The 22,613-nt window shown below is 36.4% G+C and overlaps 1 protein-coding gene across 4 annotated transcripts in view; it reads right to left on the bottom strand.

Annotated features, from left to right (window-relative positions):
• The window catches only part of FSTL5 (follistatin like 5), a 786,930-nt gene that overhangs the window by 170,625 nt on the left and 593,692 nt on the right, over positions 1-22,613 (bottom strand). For all 4 annotated transcript variants that reach the window (XM_045055718.1, XM_045055716.1, XM_045055717.1 and 1 more), the window contains exon 8: positions 16,794-16,914. In XM_045055718.1, coding sequence (XP_044911653.1) covers positions 16,794-16,914 — 121 coding nt within the window. The remainder of the gene's footprint in view (positions 1-16,793; positions 16,915-22,613) is intronic.

Genomic DNA, 22,613 nt, shown 5'->3' with positions numbered 1-22,613 from the left:
TGGTAATAAGTTCTCTGGTTTCCTTATTTATATAAACTCTGATCATGGCTTTAGATTGCAGAGATCTATAATGTGTCTTAACCCAAACAAATATCATATATTTTATTAGCAGACAAATGCAAAATAAAAAAAAGTCTTCATTCTAGAGAAGTAAATCTCAAGGGCTGGTTAGAGGAACAACTCAACGAAAACACTGCTAACTAAAAACCTAACACGACCTTTGAACCTCCATACCTCCACTGTCTCTAAGAATTACATTTGCTCAGGTTGTCAAGGAGGAAATGAAATAATTGAAAAATATACTTTAATTCTCTACCAGGTCATGAATAGTAGAAAATGAAAACAAAAGAAAGGAAGAAAGATTGACTATACTGGAAAAGAGAGATTTACTTAGGAGGACATTTTAGAAGACAGAACAGCCTGATATCAAAAGGAAAATTAGGTCTTGAAGTCCAGTGCAAACACATCCACCCACCCTGTACACACACAGACACACACATACATGCACATGTCATGAAGAGGCGGCTCTTAAAAAGGATATCAGTAAAAAATGAGGAAATGTTTTAGTTGTCTATTTAAGGTAGTCCCTCACAATATGACAGCTGAGGAGAATGGGAACATCTCAGAGAGCAGACTACTAGATTCCTCAAAGGGATCCTGAACCAGAAACTAATGACAAATATTTATTTATCTAGTCATATGTATTTATCCAGCAAATGGTACTGTTTTAAGTACCAAAAGGCAGAGAGAGAAAGAGAGAGAAAGAGAATCTCCTCCAGTGAGGGAAGACCAAAATTAAATTATAAACAGGGGTGCCTGGGTGGCTTACTCGGTTAAGCATCGGACTCTTGATTTCCACCCAGGTTAGGATCTCACGTTTCATGCATTCCAGCCCTACGTTGGGCTCCACATTAACAGTGCAGAACATGCTTGGAATTCTTTCTCTCCCTCTCTGTCTGCCCTCTCACCCAGCTTGCATGTTCCATCTCTCAAAATAATCATTAAAAAAAAAAACTATAAACATACTAAATAAGTAATCCACCTTACTTAATTAAATCTAAGATGCCATTATTTATATACCAATAACAAAGAAAAAGAAAGCTTCCAGTTTAATAGACACATTGCTCCCTATAACCCTAGATTGTAGAACATATCCCTATTTCGAGGATGTTAAAATGCCAGGGAAAAAACTTAGTGCAATACTATGTTAGGATGCATGAAGTTATTAGAAGTTAATACTACTATCCATAAAGTTGTCAGTGACTGCAAGTGTGAGAAGGTGGGGACTAGTTATGGTTTCAAATTGTGTGGTCTGCATAGACTTCATTTAAAAAATGCACATTTAACCAAAGAGTTGAAGGAGGTTGGAACTGGGCCTGGTGAGGATATAGAAAGTATCTTCAGGCAGAGGGAATAGCCAACTGCAAACACTTGCTATATTTAAAGAAAAAAAGCACATTAAATACCTGGAATGGAGTTTGCAAGGGAAAGAACAGCAGGATAAGAAGACACCACAAATTCTGAACATTTAGCATTTTGAAGAGCATTTGAAAGACTGACTTTTAATCTGAGTGATTAAAAGGGGTCACTATAGGATTTTGTAAAGTGTTTATTTATTTTTGAGAGAGAGAGAGAGAGAGAGAGAGAGAGAGAGAGAGAGAGAAACAGAGAACATAGGGGAGGGGCAGAGAGAGAGGTAGACACAGAATTCTAAGCAACTCCACGCTAACAGTGTGGATTTGAACCCATGAACCGTGAGATCATGACCTGAGCCAAAGAAATCAAGAGTCAGATGGTTAACCGACTGGGTTTATTCTAGGTGCCCCAAGGATTTTAAGCAGAGTAGGGACATGGTCTGACTTCATAAATGTGAAGTTAAGGATACACAAAAATAGGAATAATCATATTAAGTGGGAAATACTCAAAAATGAGAATAATATTTCACAGATCTCTACCAAATGTTTACAAAAATTGTGGAAAAAATGTTAGAAGACAGAAGAGCAGCATAAAAGTCTCACGGCATCCCTGGATGCATTTCAAAGTGACAGTCATTACAGGTGGTCAAGGAGCTATCCTCTGCAACCAAGGACACATAACCAGGAAATCTATGGAATTAAGACTCTGAGAGAAGAAAGATCCAAGATGAAACATGCTAAAGGAATCTAGGCATGATAATGATGGATCATGTCTGGGCAGAGGTTTGATATTGTTCTAATGGAAAAATAACCTCTGAGTGGGATTACTCAAATCAATAAGGAGAAGGTGGATAATATTTGTTTGAACTGTGAATGTTTTTGGCAGGTTCAGATGCAATATTTTCAAATCTCTCACTGAGACAGATCCCACAGGACAACATATAGAGAAATACATGAGAACAAAAACGTTTGGGCCAGAGAGAAGAGAGCAATAAAAAAGAAGGAAGACACTTATTTCTAGCATACCACCCTGCCAAAGGAAAAAAAAAAGAAATAGTCCAAATTAAGAAGATAATGAAGTCGGTGAACCTTCCTGAAATAAATAATGGAAGAACTAAGAGAAAGAGAGCAGTAGAAGCAGGGGAAAGTGTAGCAGAAATACATATAGCACAGGTCTACAATCCTTCTAAACTGAGGAAATGACAAGTCATAGAGCTCCTGCTGAAGTTTAGGTCTGCAGTAGTCCTCTGAAGGCACAGCTCTCAGAAACATTAATCTCAAGTTTAGTTTCAGAATCAGCTAAAGGATATATGCCAGCTGAGACCAGGCCTTATGGACTTGGTTTCACAAATACAAAGAATTCCTTGGGGCTCCTGTGGCTTACTAAATTAAGTGCCTGACTTCAGCTCAGGTCATAATCTCCTGGTTTGTGAATTCGAGCCCCACATTGGGCTCTGTGCTGACAGCTCAGAGCATAGAGCCTGCTTCGGATTCTGTGTCCCCCTCTCTCTGTCCCTCATCTGTTCACTCTCTCTCTCTCTCTCTCAAAAATAAACATTAAAATAATTTTTAAAAATGCAAAGAATTCCATTGTGACACTGGGTCCCAAAATGCCTGTTCCTAGAAGACAATATGATTATCTTAAATGTTTTCTATACCATTTGATCTTTCTCCCAGAAAGCTTATGAGCATTATGCTCTTGTGGCAAAATCAGGCTAGGTGCACACTAAAAGTATTCCCCTTTCTTTCTGAGCCCAGAACCAGCTTATCATTCTCAAACTCCCTTACAAAAGAATGTATAATTGTGAATCCCAGCAAGTGGGCAAAAGTGCTATCTGCTACAAGTGCTACCCTATAAACCTCCCACACAATCCTTCATGTGTTGCCTCTTCTGTTAACCACTAAAAAAACACACAGAGGATCTAGTGGAGGACTCACAGGCTTTACAGAAGTGATTCTCAAACCATCTGTGATTGGAGGTTTGTTTTCTTCAATCTCTACAGTTATCAGATAATAGAATCCTTTCCATAGATGATGTAGAAATATGCAATTACTATAAATTTTTTTGAACTTACTACTAATTAATTTCTATACTTTATTTTATGGATAGGTAACAGATGACAGATGACAGGTGACAGATGACAACCCAGCAATAGCACTACTAGGTATTAACCCAAAGGACACAAAAATACTGATTCAAATAGTTCACAGACTGTAACAAGGACATGCAGTAGCATAGCCTTACATAATACTCCAGTGTGCTAGACATAGAAGGATCCTGGATTACTGAATGCATCAAACAGAGCCCCTCTACAAATCTGCGGTTGGACTGTGGTAGAAATGAAAAATAAACCTGATAAAGATATGATGTTGGTTAAACTGATGTAACAGAGCAAAAATACAGTCATGGCTTCAATAAGATACAAATTCTGATATGTAGTCAATATGAGTGGCTTGATAGTATATATAATAGAGACTCAAATACAGTGGTTTAAGCTAAATATAAGTCCTTGTAGATGGCCAATGGATGGTCTGGTAACTTGATCTTGTTACAGAACCCAGTGTCGCTGACAAAAATTACCACAGGTTTACTGGCTTAAAGTAACATTTCCAGAGGCCAAAAATCCAAAACCTATTTTAGTGACCTAAAGTCAAGATGTCGGCAGGGTTGGATCATTCTGGAGTCTTAGGGGGCAGTCTGTTTCCTTGCAATTTCTGGCTTCTTGAGACCACCTGCATTCCTTGGTCTAAGACCCCTTTATCAAATCATTCCAATCTCTTCCTTCTGTTATCACATCTCCCGTTTCCTTCTTTGACAGTTTTGCCTTTTTTTGTGTGGGAATCCTTATATTTACAACACACCTGGATAATATTGCCAACTCAAGATCCTTAACTTCATCACATATGTAAGTCTCCTTATACGCCATATAAGGTACCATTCATAAATGCCAGGGATTAGGATATGAATATCTTCTGTGAAGACATCATTAAGCCTTCCACACCCAGGGACCTTCTATTATTTTCTTCTGGCAACTTTTAAACATGACTTCCTTTCTCTAAATTGAACATCATTCCTCAGCTACCACTGTCAGATCCATATTCCAATAAGCAAAAACAGAAAAAAAGAGAAGGGAAAGCACATAACCTCCTTTTTTATGGTAAAATCCAGATATTAAATACATTAGATAGTATCACACTCCATTGGCCAAAACTCTGTCACAGGATAATACTTAGTTTCAAAGAGATCTGAGAAATGTAGTTTTAGATGGTTAGCCATGAAGGGCTAAAATTGGGCCTCTGTCACTAAAGAAAACTAAAGAAAATTAGGTGGTAGCTAATAGTCTCTTCTTCACACCTAGTCACAAAATTAACATATTTTGGGGTGGTTATGATCAATCATATATTTAGCCTTGAATATTGAGCCTTGAAAAACTAATATAGAAAGATTCATACCTTGCCACAGCCAAAACAAACCTTTTTTTTCTTTTATTGTTATTCATTTATTTTATTGTTATTCATCCTCCTCCCTTCATATACTGAGTACCTGCCATCCTCTTGGTAGAATTAAGTACTGGACACTGAGAACAAACAAGTAATACCTGAAATTTCCAACTGTATTTCATATAGTGTTGATGCTGTCAACTTTAGCCATGTCTACTAACTTTCAGAAAGTTTATACACAAGGGTCATAAGAAAACTTGCCTTTAATTAATAAAACTTCTCAGTCTTTTTTAAAAAAATGGTTCCTATGAACCTTCTATCACTGTTAGTGGGAAGGCAAACTGGTGCAGCCACTCTGGAAAATAGTATGGCGCTTCCGTAAAAAGTTAAAAAAGGAACTACCCTACAACCCAGCAATAGCACTACTAGGTATTTACCCAAAGGACACAAAAATACTGATTCAAAGGGATACATGCACCCCAATGTTTTTAGCAGCACTATCAACAATAGCCAAATTATAGAAAGAGCCCAAATGTCTATTGACTGATGAATGGATAAAGATGTGGTTTATATATACAATGGAATATTACTCAGCCATAAAAAAAATGAAATCTTTCCATTTGCAACAATGTAGATAGAGCTAGAAAGTATTATGCTAAGCAAACAAGTCAGTCAGAGAAAGACAAATACCATATTATTTCACTCATATGTGGAATTTAAGAAATAAGACAAATGAACATAGGAGGAAAACAAAACAGAGGCAAACCAAGAAACAAAAGTCTTAACTATAGAGAAAAAACTGATGGTTACCAGAGGGGAGGTGGGTGGGGGATATGTTAAATAAGTAATGGAGACTAAGGAGGGCACTTGTGACGAGAACTGGGAGTTGCATGTAAGTGATGAATCTCTAAATTTTACACCTAAAGCTAATATTACAATGTATGTTAACTAACTGGAATTTAAAAGAAAAAAATAGAGGAAAAAAAAAAGTTCCTCTGAGATTTAAGGTCATGATAGAAAATGTATAACAGATAAGTCCTCTGCCATAGATAAATAGAACAAATATGAGTGGTGCTTGGGTGGCTCAGTTGGCTAAGCATCCATCTCTTGATTTCGACTCAGGTCACAATCTTGAAGTTTGTGAGTTCAGGCTCCACATCAAGAACTGTGATGATGGTGCAGAGCCTGCTTGGGATTCTCTCTCTCTACCTCTCTCCCTGCCCCTCCCCCACTTGTGTGTGCTCTCTCTCTCTCTGTCTCTCTCTCTGTCTCTGTCTCTCTCTCCCAAAATAAATAAACATTAAAAAAAATAAGAAACAACTGCTATCAAATGCTGGGAAACCACCAACAGAAGATCATGATCCCTGAAAGAAGAGAAAAAAGAAAACAAATGAGGTGGGTTTATAATTGCCTCAACTTTCTGCCTAGAGACATTTAAACTGATTCTAGGAAGAGGAATTGAAGGGTCTTGTTATAATAAAAGAGACTGGAATTCAAGAAAGCTTGAGACCTGGAATTTGTAGGGCAGATTTCCAAAATTGAGAGAAATATGTAGAGATAGAGATCTACAGGAATCTGAATAGGTGTCTGTTGGGGATGAAACTCCACAAAGTAAGGCAAAGTTCAGTGACTATAAAAAGAACTACAACCAGGGAGCTATAAATATAAAGTCTCCAAGAGTTTACTAAAGGATAGGTGTCATTTGAGTTATATTAATCAGACTCTAAATGGAGAGACCTAATAGAAGAAAAAAAAAACAAATTAAAGGAACCCCATTAAACACCTCCTAGAGACCCCAGAAACACTATATCTTGGAAGGATAGTGAAATAAACCCTAGTGTGAAGGTTACTCTAGATATACTCAAATAGAATTAAAAAAAAAGTGTCAAAAAAGATCTAACAGGTGTGCAGGTAAGTTAATGCCAAAGCAGCACTTCTCAAGAACCCTGCAAATCTCTCTCACCAATTCCCATCATCAAAAAACAAAATAAAACAAAACAAAACAACAACAACAACAAAGACAGATGTAAGAAGAAGAAGGAAGTGTGATTCATATGCAAGAAAAATATTGATGAATAAAGACAGACATAACATTTCAGAGGTCATGAAGTTAGTATACAGATTTTTAAAATATCTGGTACGGATAGGTTCAGATATTTAAGGGGAAACATGAACATAATTAATGAGAAAATGGAGATTATGAAAAAAACAAATGAAACTTCTAAAATGGAAAAATACATTATCTGAAATACATTTTTAAAAATAGTTTGGTTGGGCTTAGTGGAAGATTATACATGCAGAAAAACAGAATTTTGATTTTGAAGTCAGAGCAACAGAAACTATCTAAACTGAAGTATAGCGAGAGCAAAGCATGAAGAGGAAAACACATAAAACAGATTTTAGTGGACTATGGTAAAATGTCAAGCAGTCATCCATATCTGTAATTGAATTCCTAATGGAGAGAGAAAGCAGAAATCTACTTAAAAAAATCGCCAATTTTTTTTCCAAACTTGTTGAAAAATATATATTCCAAAGTCCAAGAAGTTGAATAATCCCTACAGGATAAATACAAGTAAAGAAAACAAAACCAAAACATGTTAATAATTAAATTGCTGAAACCCAGTGAAAAATTGAAAATTTAAAAAGCAGCCAGGTTGTGGGAGGCAGGGAGGAAAGACTGGAAATATAACTGACTTTCCTTTACAAACTATACAATCCAGAAGATAATACAACAACTTCTGTAAAATGTTGAAAGAAAAACAGAAAACAAAAACTGCCTATTCAAATTTCAATATCCAGTAGAAATATTCTTAAGTGAAGAGAAAAAACAAAGGCTAAGACAAACAAAGGCTGAGAAAATTGTTAAAGGATTTTTTGTAATGTATTTATTTTTAAGTAGGCTCCACACCCAGTGTGGAGCCCAACACGGGACTTGAACTCATGACCCTGAGATCACGACCTGGGCTGAGATGAAGAGTGGAAAGCTTAACCGGCTGAGCCATCCAGGTACCCCAATGGATGTTCATTAGGCTAACGGAAAATTGAGAAATTTGCATTTATGTGAAACAGTGAGGAGGATCAGAAACTTAAAGTAAAAGTTTTGTCTCTTGTTTTTAAAAAATAATCTTTTTGAAGGATATTTACTTATTAAAAGCAGAAATAAAACAATATGTTGTAGAGTTTGTAACATACATAGAATTAACTATTTGACAATATTATCACAAAGGATGGAAAGGGAGAGGTCAAAGATTTCTGTTTTAAGGTTCTTCTTTCAAATGTGAAGTAATAAAATATTATTTACAGATACATGGTGATAAGTTAAAGTTGCATATTATAAATATAGCTTACAGCTGCACTTAAAAAATTAAACTAAGAGGTATAGCCAATAAGCCAATACTGAAGATAAAATAAAATTCTAAAAGTTATGCAATCCAACAGAAGGCAAAATACAAGGAAATAAAGAACAGATGTGACCATTTGTAAACAAATAGCAAGATAGTACATTTAAATCTGATGGGAATTAGATTCTCATCAGATAAAGATGTAGACATTATATCAAAGCCATAAACTTTTCAAAGACCTCTCTCATCAAGAAGGAACAAAATAAGAAATAAGGGAAGAACTTGACTCCTGGAACTTTACTTGTAGTTAAAACATTTGGACTTTCTTTAGACTTTATGTTCCAGGGCAGAAGTCTTCAATTTTGGACATTAATTACTTTAAACTAATTTCTTTGAAACTTTAATCTTTAAAGTTTTATGTATCTCTGGGAATTTAATAATTAGATTATATATATTAAAGTTTGAGCATCTATATGCTCTTGCTATTGCATAATTGTAGTATATTGATGCCATGATTTAATCTAGTTGCAGAAGCTCTGAAGAGGTCTATTGAATAGTATAACTGGACATAATTTAGCATGGGTAAATGATAGAGACAGAGAATTTTCAGACTCTGGAGTTAATGAACTAGTGTAATGTTTTATCATATTTCAAAGACTTCTGGAAGCAAACATATGGTGCCTACCAGTAGCTATCAAGGGTGAGCTACCAAAGGGCAGCAATTATTACCAATAACAATTACCTTAAAGTAAGAATATTCCCCAACATGAGAATCCCCAAAAAAGCACCTCTGAGAACAGAATTTAGGTTCGTGTTTCCTATTTGGGGATGTGATCCCAGGAAACACAAGTTAGAGACCAGGAAAATAAGATGGAGGAAAGAAAAATAGCAAAAAACAAAAAACAAAAAGCAAGCAAACAAAAATAAATAAATGAATGAATGAATAAATAAATACGAATCATGTAGACTGCATCTCAGAATCTTCCCCCTGAGTGAGTGGGAAGCTGTGATTCTTACCTTTTGACTTATGTCCCTCACTGGTTAAAGATTGTCCTGGGAGAGATTAAATCCCTGGCACATCTAGGCTGCCTTGAGTACAGCTGATAAAGCCTCCTGTATCAAATATAATTCTTAGGAAGAGTGGTTTGGGACTGGCTCCTGTAATATCAAGGCATCAGGGGACATCCACCACAGCTGAGATGACCTGGGTGGGCAAGACATCAGTACCATCTGCTGCCAGGCCTAATGAGAGGGATGACTGATCTGATGCATGGCTGATCCCACCCCCTAAGAGACAGCCATTTCCCAAGAACACTGTGAACTTAGTTTCAAGTCAAAATTAAGGGAAGAAAGCTGGAGTATATGAGGAAGGAACACATATTCCCACTTCCCATTTCTCTAGGGAATAGCATTTCTAGAGCAGTAATTCTCCAGCTACATCATCTGAATCATCAGGAAGGTTTGTTAAAACACAGGTCACTCTCCCTCATGCACAGAACTTCTGATTTAGTACTCGTGGGTGCACCCTAAGAATCTGCATTTAAAACCCATTGCTGAAGGTGTTCGCCCAAGAACCACAGAGAATCACTGAGCCAGAGTAACCTTCAAGACTCTTCTTTCTCTCTTCCGTAAGTCATAGAAGAAGGAGGAGTGAGAAGGGGGAAGTAGGCCTCTTACCACCTGCTTTCTGGATCTTACTGCTTGCGGGAAGGTTTTATTCCCATCTGCACTTTGGCAATACAGAAAGTTTGGCAGGGAAGGCTGTCTGTGACTGGAGGAGGAAGTTCAAATCTATGATGTAAGAAGAAGCAGGCCACTGTTGCCCAGACCTAAGCCACTTTCTCTAAATAGCTTTGTCAGTAAAGAAGGTGATGCTTCCATATATACATCTGGCTCTAGTGTCTTTCTTTTAGAGTTTTCCAAACTTTGAAGGAGAAAAATGGGGTGTTCTATATAGACATCTTATAAAACCAGCAATATTGTGCAGACATTTCTGACATGAGTAGGAAAAAAAAAAATCCAATTGATATTATGTGTGAGGTTTTAAATAATAAGAACAAGAGAAATAACAGCATACATATGGGTCTACTGTGAATATGGACAAGCTTTTTGCCCAGAGGGTAGTGTAAACACTGAATGACTTTTAAAATTTCAAACATTCTGTATCATAAGCTGAAGATCTAAAGACGATTCGCTTTATGTAAAAAGAAAAAGAAAAGCATGAAATGAATTCCACTGGCAGAGTCAAGCTCCTTTGATTTATACATAATGTTTCTTCTGACAAGGACACAGAAGCACTCTCATATTTCAATAATCTAATTTTGCATTGTTTGAAAAGAAACAGGGCTATTGATAGACTTATTTGGCTTGCACCCTGGGATATTTAAATAGACTTTGCACTTCAAAAACACTCTTTCACAAATTCCAATAACTTGTGGTACTTTCAGAGCTTTTTATGGTAATCAATGATATATTTTATTTTTATTACTAATTGAAAGATTGTTCAGACAAATATGTTAAATTTTCTATGAAAACTTAATTTTCTAAAGGCCTTTTTAACCTTTTCTGAAAAGTGGATGAAGAATAGAAAACGAGTTAAACCAGTTTAGAGATTTATTTGATCTATAAATGTGCCATTTGGCTAATCTAATTTGCATTTTCTTGCATTTTCATTGTATTTTTCCAGTGTCACAGCTCATTTCCAACTATTCTTTTGGTATTGGTCTATAACAATATTCTGAGTGATCTCAAGTTTACTGGACTTATTTATATTCAAAATATATGTTTAAAGTTATTATTCCAAATATAAAACACCATAAAATCAAAGGAAAGCAAACCACCAAAAAGAGGAGAAATCACTTGTTTAGCAAATCACTTGTAGGGTTGTTGTTTTATAGGGAGAGAATCTTACTATTTCTAAATAATTTTATAAAGTATCACTGTCCTATTACTGTTTTGCAAAATGTTTTGACAGACCATATATTTTTTTATAACAAAGATGGCTATTTACCTACCCAATATTTATTCTTCTTGTAAATAATTGAACTGTTAATTGTTGTGGATGTAAAACAAGAAGGTCAAAGAAATATACTTTAATCTCTGCATTTAGAGAGGGTCAGTGTAAGTTATTGCTTATGCTTCCATTGGTGTTATTTCAAAAGTGCTCTCTCTTGGGGCACCTGGGTGGCTCAGTCGGTTGAGCGTGTGACTTCGGCCCAGGTCACGATCCCACGCTTTGTAGGTTCGAGCCCCGCATCTGGCTCTGTGCTGACAGCTCAGAGCCTGGAGCCTGCTTCGGATTCTGTGTCTCCCTCTCTCTCTGCTCGCCCCTGCCCCCACTCTGTCTCTCTGTCTCCCAAAATAAACAAACATTAAAAAACTGAAAATAAAATGGCTAACATTAAAAAAAAAAAAGTGCTCTCTCAGATGTTCTCTCAGGTGTTATTTTCCTTCTTTCTTCCTTTTTCCTTGTACTATGAACATGATGATTGGAATTTCCACTGCCATTCGGAAAACATGGGATGACACTGAGAATGGAAACCATTTCTAACCACAATGGGGGAAGAATAGGATAATGATGATGACATTGTGGAGTAGCCATTTTGAAGCACCTCATCTGAACATTTTTTATGCATTAAAAAAACACACTGGTATCTTCTTTAAGCCCCTGTCATTTTGGTTCTCTGATATCATGCCTGAAGGTAATCTCTTACTGATTTACATCTAATACATTTTCTACTTAGCTTCTTGGCTTCTTCAAGTAGGTTTAAAAATTAAAGATGATCCTTGAAATGCACTTATTATCTTCCCTCATTGATAAAAATGCGGTAGAACAAGGTTTTGATCTACTCTCGTTGGTTTTGATGAATTAATGTTATTCTTCCCTTTGTTTCTCCTTTTCAGCTAAGCCTGGAACTGGCAAGTTAGATTTAGAACAGCTAGCTCCCTAAACACCTATCAAACCTTAGTGATTCACACGTTCCTTTATATAAAATTGACCTAATTAAAAGTGTTTCTAATAAGGAGAAATTGCCATATGTCTTAAGAGAATGCTTTGAGTGGGGCACCTAGGTGGCTCAGTTGGTTAATCATCTGACTCTTGACTTCGGCTCAGGTCATGGTTCAGGGGATCAAATCCTATGTCGGGCTCTGCACTAACATTGCAGAGCCTGCTTGGGATTTTCTCTCTCTCCCTAGAGACTGACCCTTCCCAGTCTCTCCCTCTCTCTTTCATAATAAATAAACATTAAAAAAAAAAAAAGAAAAGAAAAGGGGGCCCATGGGTGGCTCAGCCCGTTAAGCTTCTGACCATGGCTCAGGTCATGATCTCTCAGTTGTGGAGTTCAAGCTTCGCATTGGGCTCTGTGCTGACAGCCCAGAGCCTGGCACCTGCTTTGGATTCTGTGTCTCCTTCTCTATCTCAGCCCCTCCCCCACTCACACTCTGTCTCTCTGTCTTTCTCAGAAATAAACATTAAAAAAAATTAAAAACAAATGCTTTAAGTGATGGTATTACATTTCATTCTCTCTAGTACCTCCTCCTGGTAGTATTTGATCAACTTGGAAACACCAGTCAGGGTTTCATTTCATTTCACATTTTTCATGCTTTCACTGCTTTCCTCATCTACCACTTTCCTTACCTTACCACTTATTCTCTGGTCCATCATTATAATCATTCTCTTGTAAACTTGTTTAGTTTCCTCATGCCTGTTTCTCTCCCAGTTACTCACCTGACAAAATAAAATGCAGGTTAAACCCAATTCCCTTCTTTCCAGGATTGCAAACTCACAGCCGACCACAACTGAAGGAAAACATACTAATATATATCACCTCGAGAACACTCAAAGATCTGCCAACATTCCAACTGCCGCCTGCCATTTCTATCACCCTCCTGCCCTGCAAGATAATTGTTTTCTATCTCTTCCTCTCCTCAAACTGAAACTCTCACAAACTCCTTGCTTTCAATAGTTGGTATTCCCGACTGCACTGAAAAAATCCAAGCAATGCAAAGAGGATTATTTCCTCATGCTCTCTCCCTGAGCATCTGTTCCCAAACAGTCTGTCTTGCTCAGTTTCAACAGATTAACTATTCATCTTCCAAAGACCAATCCTTCCATTTCTGTACTAATCACATCAACTTTTTAAAACCTTGACTACGGCAATTTTCCCTTTTTTCTCTTAAATGATCTGCTTTTCATCTTTTACCATATTATTCACATCAGCAGAAAAGATTACCATATCTGCAATTTTTATAAGTTCCCTCCCCCCTTTAACTCCACATCACTCTCCAGCTACTGCAGAGTTCTCTCTGTTCACTTTCAACTAGTGTTCAGCAATAATAATATCATTTTCCCTTTTTCCAAACCCCATGCCTTCATAAAAACATTTATATGAAAGATTCTGAAACAGATTAAATGTAGTAGGAGGTAATAGAAAGAGATGGGTTTTACTCCCAGGTTCAGGGATCTGTGTTTCTAGAAGAGGGACAGCATTAGATCTCAGCGGCAGTCACTGCTAATATTGAATTCCTCTAAATTAATTCATAATATTGAGACTGATGGTCATGGCTCTATTGCTGAGACCTCATTGTTCCTTTATTCCGTTATTCCATCTTCAGAAAAACCTGAGATCAGAGAGTAAGCAGTTCATTCACAGGAGGGGATGAAGTAGGGAAACTGCATTTCTCCAGTACTGCTCAGGGCATATCTTGCAACATGAAAGCCTGCAGTTTGGCTCAAAGTCTTGTTCCTAGGCTTCCCAGCTGGAGCATGGCAAATGAGTAAAGTTGTCTGAGAAGTCTGCTTCAAACATCAATAAGGAGCAGAAACTCCTAAAGAACAGTCATTTGGAATGATTCTCATGCCCGACCATGCATTACAATTACTAGGAAGCTTGACAAAATGCAGATTTCAAATCAACTTCCATAAAGTGCTGGTAGAGTCCAGCGTTCTACAATTTTGATAATTTTTTCATGTGATTCTGATACAGCTAGAACATGAACCATGCACTACTTTAGATACTAGAAACCTGACCAGTTGGTCCTTAGACTGAGAGAGTGAGTATAGAAAAGAGAACTAATTGTTAGCCAAAACAAAACTGGAGAGTCTCCAACAAAACAAAGATAACAGCTCAGAGCATTTGTCTTGTCAAATAGGCCATTAGTTTGTAAATAATCACAACAAAGAGGGAGGAAAGTACCAGATTTGCAACAATAGCCTTTTCCCCAGGAATGCAGCAATTAGATAGAGAACATCCCCTAGGCAGACTTGTTCTGTCCTCTCAAGATTGTATATCCTCAGGTAGATTGTATCCAAAGACCAACTCCAAACACCTGGACCACTGGAATAACATGCATAACCTCCCTTGTACCTTGTCTGCCCTCTTCACTGGCTTCCTTGAAGGTTGGTTTTCAACCCTTGACCCACGTTAGTTACAACTGGGTTTACATTAGAAAGCAAGGCCCAGATCTGCTTCTGTTGAGTGCCCACAATAAACCATAAACTCTCCAATCTTTTCAAAGTTTTTGCCAATATTTTAAAATTGATTTCTCAGGACACACTTACAATCACAAGGTGCTCATTCTAAGTCTTCTTTTCTCCACTTGTTAACCTCAGCTACAAGGCTTAATCCTCAATAGGAGTATTTATACTCATTCTTAAAGTGACCCCATCAAGCTCAAATTTATGGCTTTTAAAACAGTTTATGCACATTGATATTATATAAATATACAACTTGGGCTGACACCCTCCTCTGATCTCCAAACTTGCATACTAAAGACTTGATTTCCATTTAGAAATTGTATTGTCCAAAAATATATATATTATTTCACTCAGTCTCCAAATGTGTTTCTTCTATATTCAGTTTATGTCACAAGGATATATGTAAATGTTTCAAATTTCTTGTTTTTTTTTAACTCTCTTTTATATTTACATGCCATTCCTCAATAATATCACCAGATCTACTTTCAAAATATATTTCAAATTTAACCACACTTTACCTTTTCATCATTAACACTATATTTTAAGCCACAATTATCTCTTCCCTAGACTATTTTTTTTTTATTTTTTTTTTCAACGTTTATATATTTTTGGGACAGAGAGAGACAGAGCATGAACGGGGGAGGGGCAGAGAGAGAGGGAGACACAGAATCGGAAACAGGCTCCAGGCTCTGAGCCATCAGCCCAGAGCCCGACGCGGGGCTCGAACTCACGGACGGCGAGATCGTGACCTGGCTGAAGTCGGACGCTTAACCGACTGCGCCACCCAGGCGCCCCTTCCCTAGACTGTTAAAATAGTTTTTTTTAAACAGATCTCAGTGCTTCCAGTCATTTTAGAATAAATCAGAATATGCCACTTCACACACTAAATACTCAGAATGGGAATCCACATATTTAATTAAGTCCACAGGGTTCCACATGATCTGACCCCAGACTACCTCACCAAGCTCATATCTGCCACTCCCCTCTTAATTCAAACCAATCACACTAGCTGAAAAGCCCACTTAGTTTCTGTCTCCTTTTAGTAAATCATAAAGTATATTAACATGTATATCAGTATGGAAGTAAATTGGTATGAATTAATGTGTCATACATACCATCCTGTATCATCAATTGAACTAAATAGCTAAAACTTGAATTAAATTAAAAAAAAAGGCTCTGATTATAAGAATAATATCAGCTTACATGGCAAATGTCCAAAGTCATTTAGTTAATTATTAAAAGTATGGGGCGCCTGGGTGGCGCAGTCGGTTAAGCGTCCGACTTCAGCCAGGTCACGATCTCGCGGTCCGTGAGTTCGAGCCCCGCATCGGGCTCTGGGCTGATGGCTCAGAGCCTGGAGCCTGTTTCCAATTCTGTGTCTCCCTCTCTCTCTGCCCCTCCCCTGTTCATGCTCTGTCTCTCTCTGTCCCAAAAATAAATAAACGTTGAAAAAAAAAATTTAAAAGTATAACATTTGCTGAACATAAATAGCAGTTTTTTATATCATTAATAAGATCAACCAGATAATCTGATTAAAATTTTAACATGCTTAATATTTTGTTTCTAAAAGGTATATGGTTGCCTACCTGTTGATATTTAGAGCTTAAAAAGTAATTTAAATTTCTTATGCTTTAATTTTCCAATTAAAATGAGTTACTCTATAATATTTCAGAATGAGAAAAGTGGTACAAATTTATAACATTTACTCACTCAACCACCCCATTTTTAAAAATTTATATTGAGAAAGAAAGAGAGCACAAGTTGGGGAGAAACACAGAGAGAGGGAGAGAAAGAATCCCAATCAGGCTCCACACCATCAGCATAGAGCCCAATGAAGTGCTTGAACTGACGAACTATGAGATCATGACCTGAACCGAAGTCAAGAGTTGGATGCTTAACTGACTGAGCCACCCAGGTGTCCTGCACTTTTTTGTTTGTTTTGTTTTGCTTTCAATTAAAAGGTTTTACATTAACAATAATTCCCAAAAGAAAACAAAACAAAGCTTATACTTTGCCAAAACTCAAAGAAAATTGAAGATTTACCTTCCTAATCAACTGTGATATTCTTTGAATATATAGTGAAACATAAAACAATAATAGCAACACCATATTTCTTACCATTTACTTGGAAGATGTGAGTCTGAAAGACTTGTTCATAACCATCTGCATAGCAGGTGTAATTGCCCATGTGAGTTGTGGTAACCTTAGTAATATACAAGGACCCATCATCTCCAAAGTCCTATAGAAATAAAATAAAATGAAACAAAATGAGCTGTTCATATTTAAAATGTATTTGAACAATTCACTTAAAAATATAAACGTGTACTCAGGAGCAAAGTAAATTGACTAAAGTATTGCTTTTAAATTATCAAAATATCACTGTTAGTCTTTATAGGGATGGAAGACCTATAATTATCATTTCTCAAGATATGGTTTGTTTAAAAAGTGTAATTTCACTCATACATACAGATTTTTAGTACTTATTTGAATTATATGAGTTTAGATATAAAGTCAATTTCCACATATTTTTTTTTCTAATTTAGCTTACAGCAGTCTCCCCTTATCCATGGTCCTGTTTTCCCCAGTTTCAGTTACCCATGGTCAACCAGAGTCTGCAAGCAGATGATCCTCCTTATGTAACATCAGGAGGTCAGTAGTAGCCTCACACTAAATCACAGTGTCTACATCATTCACTTGCTTCATCTTATAGCATGAGCATTTTATCATCTTACATTACAAGAAGTATGAGTATGGTACACTAAGATATTTTTAGAGAGACCATATTCACATAACTTTTATTATGGTATATTGTTATAATTTTTCTATTATTAGTTACTGTTGTTAACTCTTACTATGCCTAATTTATAAATTAAACTTTATCATAGGTATGTATGTATACGAAAAAACATAGTGTATATAGGGTTTGATACTATACAAAGTTTCAAGCAGCCACTGGGGGTCTTGGAACACAACCCCTGAGGCTGTCCATTTTTAATTAATAAATAGGTAAAATGACTTGTTTTTATTTGTAGCAAAAAAAATAGCTCTTAATTATATTCTTTACACTTATAATTGTCCATTAATTTTTATATCCTTTAGTTATATATTTACCCAGAAAAGAGATGATGAAAGCAGTATGGTCTCAGAGATAAAATTTATAGCTATATTGATAGAGTACAATTTTTTAAAGCCCAGAAACAATCAATAGAGTAGAGCAAAATAACCATACCATTTCAAAACTGTGGGGGCAAATGTATGACCATTTTGGAAAGAAGAAAGAAAAAACAAAATCTCACAGTGTTTGTCAAAATCAAATCTAAGAAGCACCTCTGGAACAGCAGAGTAAAGACCAGAAAATCTTTTCTTCCACAAAGGCAATGAATACTCTGCAGCAATCGTCAAAATCAACTTTTTCAGAAAGTTTATCTATTTGGAAATAGATAAAAAGGGCTTGCACCAAACTATAGAGCATTTACTCCAAAAAAGTAGTTGAATCTCAGTAAGAACAAAGAAATTTGTGGCATCCCTCTCTCCACAGCTTCATGGATGCCTTGAACCACCAACTTTGTAATTCTGCTATCTGTGAAAACCATCCTAGCAGGCACCGGAGGGGGAAGAGCAGGCTAGGAGCTCTTCCAAGGTCCCATCCCCAGAGAATTGTCACCATTTGACCTATCTAGCAGCCTTTTGGGAACTTCCATTTTTCTGACTTTGTTTGTTTGAGCAAGGCTTTGAGTCCTATCCCAAAGGTCTGTATTGAAAAGAAACAACAGCAATTGTTTAACATTACAGCTTCTTGTGAAGGAGATATTAATGGGGATAACAACAGGTGTACCAAACAAAATAATACAAAGTAAAAGAAACAAACAAAAACTTAAAGGGAAAGTGGGAATGGGATGTCAAGAGAAGGATATGAACAAATCTACATATTTCTGGGAATTTAGAAGTCCATAAAAATGTGTAAGACTGTGTGCATGCCCAAAAGAGATGTATTTTCTTTACATTTTAGAATTAGGGAAAGAATCCCTAATCTCTCATCTCTGATTGATATTGAGGTCCCGTAAGGACAGAAAGTGAAGGCTAAGGCAGACTTGTAACTGCCTATGGGAGCATTCAGTTTATAGCAAAAAGCAGAAATATAGCCCCTTGGCCTAGTCTGGAAGACTTATTGATTCAATACATTTAATTAAATATCTGTTCAATCATTAGCTCACCACTACACTGAGCAAAGGTTTCAGGGATTAAATATAGCAAACTCAAGGAGATTGGATACATTATACTTCATCAAAATTAACAACATGTGCTTCCCAAAGGATACTATCAAGAAAGTGAAAAGATCTCCAACAGAATGGAAGAAAGTATTTGCAAATAATTTACCTCATAGGAGTTTGTATCCTCAATATATATATTTAAAAAAAAACTGTTACAATTGAACAATAAAAGGGCAAACATTCCAATTAAAACAATGAGTAAACAATTTGAAGACATACCTATCAAAAAAGAATTACAAATGGGCAATATTCACATACAAATATAATCAGCATCATTAGTCATCAAATACAAATAAAATATTTTTTATTTACAAATACAAATAAAAACCACTATGAAATACCACTTCACACCTGCTAGGATGGCAAAAAAATATAAATCAATCAATCAATCAATCAATCAGACAGTCAATAACAACCATTGAAGATGTGAGAAAATTGGAACCTTCCAACATTGTTGGTGGAAATATTAAACGGAATACCTAGTTGGGATAACAGTTTTGGCAGTTCCTCAAAAAGTTAAACAAAGAGTATAATATGTCTAACAATTTCATTTGTAGGCATATACCCAAAAGAATAAAAATAAATAAATAAAAATTTGTGCACAACTGTACATGAATGTTCATAGTAGCATTACTTGTATTAACCAAAAAGTGAAAACAATTCAAATACCTATCAATTCATGAATGGATAAACACAAAATGATATGTCTATATGTAATAGAATATTATTTGGCTATAAAAAGGAATAAAGTACTGATACATATTATAAAATAAATGAATCTTGAAAACATTACACTAAGTCAAAAAAAAATGAAACACAAAAAGCTACAAATTGTATGAGTGTATTCATATGAAACGTCCAGAATGCCAAATCCATAGAGATAGAAAATGGCTACCAGGAGCTGAGCAGAAGGGGTGATAGGAAATGAGTGCTAATAGGTTGGATTCCTTTTTGGAATGATGAAGATATTCTAATCTTTGATAGTGATTATGGCAACACAATATTTATTTACTTATTTATTTATTTTTGAGAGAGAGCACATGCAAGAGCGAGTGGGAGAGTGGCAAAGGGAGAGGGAGAGAGATAATCTTTAACAGGCTCCACACGCTCCACAGGTAGCAGGGAGCCCAACATGGTGCTCTATCTTTTTTTAAATTTTTTTTAATGTTTATTTATTTTTGAGACAGAGAGAGACAGAGCATGAGCAGGGAAGAAGCAGAGAGAGAGGGAGACACAGAATGTGAAGCAGGCTCCAGGCTCGGAGCTGTCAGCACAGAGCCCAACGCGGGGCTCGAACACACGGACTGTGAGATCATGACCTGAGCCAAGGTTGGACGCTTAACCGACTGAGCCACCCAGGCCCCCCTGGCGCTCTATCTTACCACCATGAGATCAAGACCTGAGCCAAAATCAAGAGTCAGAGGCTTAACCCACTGTGCCCTACAGGTGCCCTATGGCAGTACAGTTTTGAGAATATACTAAGAGCCACTGAACTCCATATTTTTCAAAGGGGTTAAATTTATGGTATGACTATATTTCAAAGCTGTTACTAAAAATAAGTTATATATGGAATACTTAAATATAAAATATATATGTTAAAATAAAACTATATATAATTTTAGCTAATATAATCTTTATTTACTTTAGGAGCTCCTGGGTCACTCAGTCAGTTAAGTTTCAGACTTTGGCTCAGGTCATGATCTCACCATCCGTGGGTTTGAGCCCTGCATCAGGCTTTGTGCCAACAGCTCAGAGCCTGGAACCTGCTTCGGATTCTGTGTCTCCCTGTCTCTCTGCCCTTTCCCTACTCATGCTCTGTCTCTCTCTCTCTCTCAAAAATAAAATAAAAACATAAAAAGAAAAAAATCTTTAATTAGTATAAAAATTTAGAAATGAAAAAAAGTGGGGTGCCTGGCTGGCTCAGTTGGTTAAGTGTCCATCTTTGGCTCAGGTCATGATCTCTGGTTCCAGCCCCATGTCAGGCTTTTGTGTTGATAGCCCAGAGCCTGGAGCCTGCTTCGGATTCTGTGTTTCCCTCTCTCTCTGCCCCTCTGATGCTCATGCTCTGTCTCTCTCAAAAATAAATAAACGTTAAAAAAGTAATAAAAAATAAATGTTTAGGGGCGCCTGGGTGGCGCAGTCGGTTAAGCGTCCGACTTCAGCCAGGTCACGATCTCGCAGTCCGTGAGTTCGAGCCCCGCGTCAGGCTCTGGGCTGATGGCTCAGAGCCTGGAGCCTGTTTCCGATTCTGTGTCTCCCTCTCTCTCTGCCCCTGCCCCGTTCATGCTCTGTCTCTCTCTGTCCCAAAAATAAATAAACGTTGAAAAAAAAAAATTTAAAAAATAAAAAAATAAAAAAATAAATGTTTAGAAATCAAAGGATGACCAATATCCTTATGTAAAAAATAAACACTTCTGAATTACAAAACATGGTAAGCATTAAAAGAAAGAAAATGAACCTCAAGTTATCTATGCAAAATATACATAAAAAATACATTTTAATCCTCATTTATGTAACAGTTATTATATGTCAGATACTGCTCTAAGTAATTGATAAATATTGATATATTTGGTCCATATAAAAAGCCTATGAATCTGCTAAAGAGAATCTGTTAAATTCCTGCCACGTTATAGTAGGGGATATTAAAATGTTAAGTAATCCCCTTAGTTTCTTTTGGTCCCTAATTAGTAGAACTAGCATTTGAAGCCAGGTAGGCTTACTCCAAGTCTGTGCTTTAAACCCCTCCACTATGCTGCCTTCCTTGTCAATCATAGATTGAACTAGAAATAAGGACAGGACAAGAGAACAAAGAAAAAACTCAAGATAAAATGCCCCAAAAAAGGAAGTCAATTATACCGTTAAGTTTGAAAGGGCCAGATATATAGTGAGAGCACATATGGAAAAGGAGGAAGGAAAGCTGATAGATCTGAGGCTTAAGTCAAAAGACAAGAGTATTTAAATAAGTCAACAACTGTGTCTCTTCCTTTTCTCAGCAGCAGAAAAGGAGGATGACAAGAAGGGTGCTGTTGTACTCATTCTTCTCAGGATGCAATTGACAAATTTTCAACATCTTTTACTACAAATATTATTAAAGTGCTTTTTTACACGCGTGGTGATGATTAGGATTTACCCTTTAAGGATTGTTTACTGTTTCTTTCAACTTTTAACTTTGGAGTTTGCTACTTTTCATGTTAATTCCCCAATTTTTTAATGCATTGCTTATCTTGTAATTTTGTGTGGAATACTGTAGTTTGGATTTTTTTTTCATCCGTTACAGCAGCTTTTTGAGAAGAAAGGCTTTTTTTTCATTCTGATTTAAAATAAATATTTCCCAACATTTCTTTTTCATTTCCTAATGTTTGTAAAATTACATTTAATCCTTTAACATTTTATTTTTATTTTATTTTTATTTTTGTGAAGTAAGCAATCACCTTTACATTTTACCTAAACCGTAATTAACTGTGTCAGCAGCATTTGGTCGGGAAACTCCCTGGCTCATTAGTGATTTTTTTTTAAAAATCCTTGTATTGTTAAAATATCATAGTACCCAGTGACTTACGAATATTCATACAGCAGTGCTCCAAAAACATACCTTGTATGTTTCTGACGTTACCTATATTCAAACCATGTGCATTTCTTTTAAAAATAGATTCCCTGTAACTGATTC

Source organism: Felis catus, chromosome B1 (genome assembly GCF_018350175.1).
Source record: "Felis catus isolate Fca126 chromosome B1, F.catus_Fca126_mat1.0, whole genome shotgun sequence".
NCBI lineage: Eukaryota > Metazoa > Chordata > Mammalia > Carnivora > Felidae > Felis > Felis catus.
The sequence above is the reverse complement of the archived record's forward strand: the minus strand, read 5'-3'. Positions and strand labels throughout refer to the sequence as shown.